General features: G+C 64.9%; 2 protein-coding genes across 2 annotated transcripts in view; one reads left to right on the forward strand and one right to left on the reverse strand.

Moving 5' to 3' along the window:
• The window catches only part of MNEG_6437 (hypothetical protein), a gene marked incomplete at both ends in the record, with an annotated part of 4,840 nt that extends 3,712 nt beyond the window's left edge, over positions 1–1,128 (forward strand). Inside the window, one exon of the mRNA XM_014045091.1 lies at positions 13–1,128. Coding sequence (XP_013900545.1) covers positions 13–1,128 — 1,116 coding nt within the window. The remainder of the gene's footprint in view (positions 1–12) is intronic.
• A 1,795-nt stretch (positions 1,129–2,923) lies between these two features.
• Positions 2,924–4,311, reverse strand: MNEG_6438 (hypothetical protein; the record flags this gene model as incomplete). The annotated part of the gene is made up of 2 exons (XM_014045092.1): positions 2,924–3,630; positions 4,179–4,311. The coding sequence occupies 2 exons, from the start codon at positions 4,309–4,311 to the stop codon at positions 2,924–2,926; spliced, it is 840 nt and encodes a 279-aa protein (XP_013900546.1).
• Positions 4,312–5,443: the final 1,132 nt, after the last annotated feature.

Here is a 5,443-nt window from a genome sequence, read left to right on the forward strand (position 1 = left end):
AAACCGCCGCAGGGCGGTCTCGCAGCAGCGATCGCCGCCGACCTGACGGCGGGCGTCCGGCAGCTGCCGGGCGACTTCCTGCGCCGCGCGCTGCTCCTGGATCTGGGGGAGTTCCTGCCGTTTGCCACGGAGGCGGCCGCGGGGCGCATGCTGCTGTGGGTCCTGCCTGCGCTGCTGGCGGCGAGGGCGGCGCCTGCCGCGATCGACGGCTCTGCCAGCGAGCAGCAGCAGCAGCAGCAGCCAGGCCGAGTGCTGCTGGCGCGCGGCGCTGGCATGCAGCTGGTGTGCAGGGCTGCGCACACGTTCCTGTCGCACTCGCGCTGGGCACGCGACGCGGCGCCGGCGGCGCGGCAGCAGGCCGTGGAGCAGTGTTTCCGCCACATCAATGCAGTTGCGCTCGACCTGCTGACTCACGCAGAGGAGGGGCCCGCTGAAGGGCCTGATTATGCAAGTGCGAGTGCGCTCCGCAGTGGCGGCGGCGACCGGCAGCAGCGGCAGGGGGAGGAGGGGGACGGCGGCGGCGCGGCCGAGCGGCGGCTGCGGCGGCAGAGGGCGCGGCACGAGGCCGCGGCGCTGTGCCTGCGCGAGGCTTGCGAGCTCCTGGCGGCGCTCGCGGGGCGCTGCGACGCCGCTCCCGCGCAGCCGGTGCTGCTGCGGCTGCTGTCCGAGGTGTGCGCGCCGCCAGTGATGCGCCGCGCCGCCGACGGGCCACAGGCGTCTGGTGGCGGCTCTGGCTTGGCCGACGGCGGTGTGCTGCCGCAGGATGACGAGCAGCCGCTTGAGGATGGACACAAGCCACAGCAGGACAGTGCAGGCACCGACCTCGATACTGGGCAGCGCGGTCGCACCCGACCTGCGGCTGCTGCGGCCGCCGCAGACAGCCCCGCCCTGAGCAGTGTGGTGGTGGCATTCAGCGGGCAGCCGCTGGGCGAGCTGCTCTCATGGGCGGCGCGGCACGCGGCGCGTGTCCCCGCGCCGCTGAGCGCCTCGCTGCTGGCCACGCTGGCGCACGTGGGCGGCGGGACAGCCGCGAAAGCGGCGCGGAGCAGGGACGAGGCGGCAGCGTTGCAGGAGGAGGTGGCCGAGGTGGTGGATGCTGCAGCTTCTGCGGAAGCGGCCCCCATCTAGCGGCCATTTCCTTGCCTGCGCGAGGGTGTCAGTGGTGGTGGATGACGCACCCTGGCAAGCACGCTTGGGGGTTCTCACCCGGCGCACCTTGAAAGTTGACGTTTGTGTTTGCTGCATGCCTGCGAGTCAAGCTACACTGTGCCAGTCTTGAGCCCAGCCGCGCAGTCTAGCGCATCTGTTACCCATACGCATCCTTTCCTCTGCTGGATCGCGGCATCGCAGCAACCAGGTCTCGTAGATGTCAAAGACAGCCACGGCCTGGTCAGAGGCATGGTCAACCGCCTTGCAAGCCATACAGCAGGCGCACACACCCATTCTGGAGGGTTCGGGGGGTCACTGCATTCCTGCAGAGCCGCGAATTGTTGGCGGCATGCGCAGAATAATCAAAGCAATGCTGCAACGAACAACGAGTAGTGGCAGCGGGCGGAGGGGTGTCGCATGCGAACAGCGCATGCAGTGGAGGCCTTGCCATTGCACTGGTCAAATCCCCGACGTGTGGCCCCTGTATGATGTGGGTGCAGTGGGCGACCCGATGACTCAACACCAGTTGTGGTTCAAGCGATCACATACCACTTTCAAGTCACAGGAGCACCTAACAAGCCCAAGTGAACCCTGTGAGAGTGCGGAGGGCCACGCAGGAGGCAAGGCGCACAGGCCACCACAAGGGCGACGGCAGCGGCCAGAAAACAGATGCGTGGGACAGGCAGGTGGGGCTGAGACTGCACAAGCATCACTTGTTCCAGGGTGCCACAAACACACTTGGGGGGTCAGACGCTGTCGTATGCACAGCGAGTGACAGCCTCGCACGCGCACCATGAGAAGCTACACAGCTACCCCCAGCACGCAAGCAGGTGAACGAAGCACCCGCCGGTCGTCAAACTGCGCCCCATGCCTCTTGGCGAGCCCATTAGCACGCCAGGCTGGGGCAGGTGCACGTGGGGTGCAGGTGCACATGCGGTCAGGCGGTCACCATTCCCAAGATTATGCAATCGGCCGCTGGGCGCAGTGCAACAAGAGTGAGAGGGTGCTGAGAAAAAACACGCAAACGACGAAGAAGTGCTAGGAGCACATAAAAGGAGCAGTGCTCGCAGCATCCCCGTGAGACCTGCCAATATTGCAAGCCCTTGGGAAGCGTCCAAGCTGCGTGTGTGAACAGAGAAAGGGACCCTGCCACCTGGCAGTTGCCCACGCCAACCACTGTTGCCTGCACCCTCCCGGAAGTTTTGGCGAATTTCGACAATAATCCATGCCCCAAGCGCCGGTATATGCACAACTATCCCCAATCCAAGGAGCGCAACTGCAGCTAGCACATGCCTGCAGTCTGCATTGTAGCGGGCCGCCTGCCGCCATCAGGGCCCCCATCGTGGGCGCGGGCGCGGGCGTGGGCGCAGGGGCGGTGTAGAGACCCAGCCATGCATGCAAGACGCCATGCTCGCAGAGATGAGGCGGTATCAAGCAGTCGGGTCAGATGGGTCAAGGCTGTCGCGCAACATAAACGATACTATAGTTGACCGTGAGTTTTGGTCGAGCGAGCAGGAGGCAAGGTTGATGCATGCAGCAGTGATGCTACGTAGCACCCCAGCAGGGAGCGCTGCACACGTCCCCAACTCGCAGCAGACGGCATCTCTTCAACGCGCCAACCGACCTGGGCGGCCAGGCTGTGGTTTGTGTGCAAAGCTAGCCCCTTGGGGTTGCCTGGTGGCGGACTTCTTTGGGGAGGCAGTTTGGCTGCTCATCCCTTGTCTGCGCTGCCTGAAGAGCTGCCCGGCAGCAAGCGGATCAGCGCACACGCCGCTCACTCGGCAGCCCCGGCGGACGCGCCGCTGCCTGCGCCGTCCGCCGCAGAGCCGTGCGCCTGTGAGCCCCACGCAGCAGGCCCCCCAGGTAGGGCTAACCCCGGGCCTGCCCTCCCGCAGGACCCTGCAAACACATGGTCGCTCGTGGGCCCGGCCGTGTTGGGCCCCCAAGACCATGAGCCCCCGCTCAGCGCCGCCTGCATCGCCGACAGCTGGCCCGCGCTCACGGGCACCGCGCGAGAAGCCGGCGCAGCCGCCCCAGCGGCCCCAGCGGCCTCGGCGCTGCCATCTGCCGGCTGTCCTGAAGCGGCGGCGTTTGTAGGTGCCACCTGCTGCTGCAGGCTGCCCTCAGGCATCAGTGGTGGAGAAAGCAGCACCACATCTGCAGGCACAGGGCAGCCGCCCTCGCCCCGCTGGGCGTGCTGCTGCTGCTGGGGGTGCGGCTGCTGCAGCTGCTGTGAGTGGTCCAGCTGCTGCGGCGGCGGCTGCTGCTGCTGCCGCTGCTGATGCTGCGATGCTGCGAGCTGCATGGCCAGGAGGGTGCTGGCGCTGCTGCTCGGCGCAGCGCCGCCGCCGTCGCCACCCGAGCCGGCCGTAGCCAGCGGGGGCGAGCTGGTGGCAGCTGCGGCTGCCGAGGCCGCGGCGCCGGCGGCGCCGATGGAGGGAGTAGTGAGGGTGCGCAGCAGGGCGCCAATGTCTAGGGTGCCTGGGGGAGGGGGATGGAAAAATGGCGGTTTGGTGACGGTAAAAACAGCAGCAAAGCAGCAAAGGCAGGCATGGGCCTGCGCAATCGATGGCTGCACTGTCGCGAGGTGCACAGCCAGGTGTTGGGGGAGGGATGCTCTCCTGTTTCATAGCAACAGGGAGGATGGGGGTGTGATGACTTGGGCCAAGCGTGTGATCATGTGGCCGGCAAGCCTCATCGCCTGCTGTACCCTCCAGGTTCCAGGCAGTGCCATGATTTCAAGCTGTGGTATTCCGACGTGGTCACAATGCAGCCAAGCGTTGGTGACGACCACAAAAAAGACTCCTCCTCAGCATCTGTGTTGCATCACCACAAAGCAGCTCCCCAGAGCCTGACAATTGTCCCCTTTTTTAAACACAGGGGCACCTTCACCCAGATCAACTACCCAGTGGAGATCATGCATCCTATCTGACGCGCTCACCTGCTTTACTGTACAATCCCATGAGCCTGGATGGCTCCAGGAGCGGGCGACCGCGGGACGCTGTAACAATCCTAATCCTAATCCTCACCGCTTTCGAGGCCCACGATGACGTCATGCGCCGTCAGCCCAGTGCTCGCCGGCGGCGAGGCGCCCGTGTGCCACCACAGCGTGGCGAGCAGCCGCTTCATGCCCTCGCGCAGCCGCACCTCGCGGCCAAACATCTTGTGCCATGTGATCGCCTTTGAGGGGTGGGTGGGTGGGGCGGAGGCAGGCCAGGGTGGCATTGCAGTGGATTTTTGAGGCGTGCTGGGTGGGGTCAGGGGACATGCTGAAGTGGCATTGGGAGGCCATTGACAGGGCTTTTGGGGTAAGGCTCAGCTGGCGATCAAGCAAGCTGGGGCGTTGTTGGGAGCGAGCGTGAGCGTGGAACAAGGGTATGTAGGGACGGATGATGGACAGAGTAGTTATTCATTGGTGGGATGTAGCTGCTACTCTGATGGTCGGTCAAACGAATACAAAGGTGTGCGGGCGGTCGCCACAGTCAGGATTAGAAAACACCTTGTCATGCACACACCCTTGCCTACGCAAGGCTTGCACGCACCCTTGCTTACGTCGGGCTCACGAAATGTCCCCCAATGTCCAACTAAACACTACCAACTGCACACCTCCCCCCGCCCATGCATCTCAACCGCCCCACCTATCTGCCCCTCCTATCCCCGCCGCCCCCCCCCCCCGGTTGAATCTCACCCTCACCTACAACACAATCTCGGCGATCCCAAATGCCCCCTTTCCACATCTGCCAGGGCAGCCAAAACCCCAGCCCGAGGACTTTACCCTTCCCATCTCACATGCGCGCTGGACCCCGGCACGCGAGACCCACACTGCGCAAAAGTGTGACACCAAACCCCACCTTGCAACACCACATCACACCCTACCCCACCACGTCTGCGCTGCACCTGCATCCTGAGCTCCTCGTTCTTGCGCACCAGGGTCCTCAGAGTCCTCTGGAGGTCCACCATGAACTGTAGCCTGGCGTGTGTGTGTGGGAGGGGGGGTGGCGGAAAGGGCGACCGGGGTCTGGTGTGGGGGTTTCAAGTGGGGGCAAACAGAAGAAGCTGCGGAGGCTTGAAGGCAAGGAGAGGCGAGGGGCGGGTGCCCTGGTGAGGGCCGGCGCGAGGGCGCTCCGGCACTAGCACAGCAACGAAAGGGCGTGGCTGCCAGCACGCGCAACCACGTTCTTACAAACGGGGACAGACGCACAATCCGGGGCCCACACAGTCCTGGCCAGAACACAAGAGCGGGGCGGGAGTGAAATAAAGAAGCCGTGCCAGCAGATGAGCAGCGGGCATACAG

The sequence above is a fragment of the Monoraphidium neglectum genome (genome assembly GCF_000611645.1).
Source record: "Monoraphidium neglectum strain SAG 48.87 unplaced genomic scaffold scaffold01043, whole genome shotgun sequence".
NCBI classification, from domain to species: Eukaryota; Viridiplantae; Chlorophyta; class Chlorophyceae; order Sphaeropleales; family Selenastraceae; genus Monoraphidium; species Monoraphidium neglectum.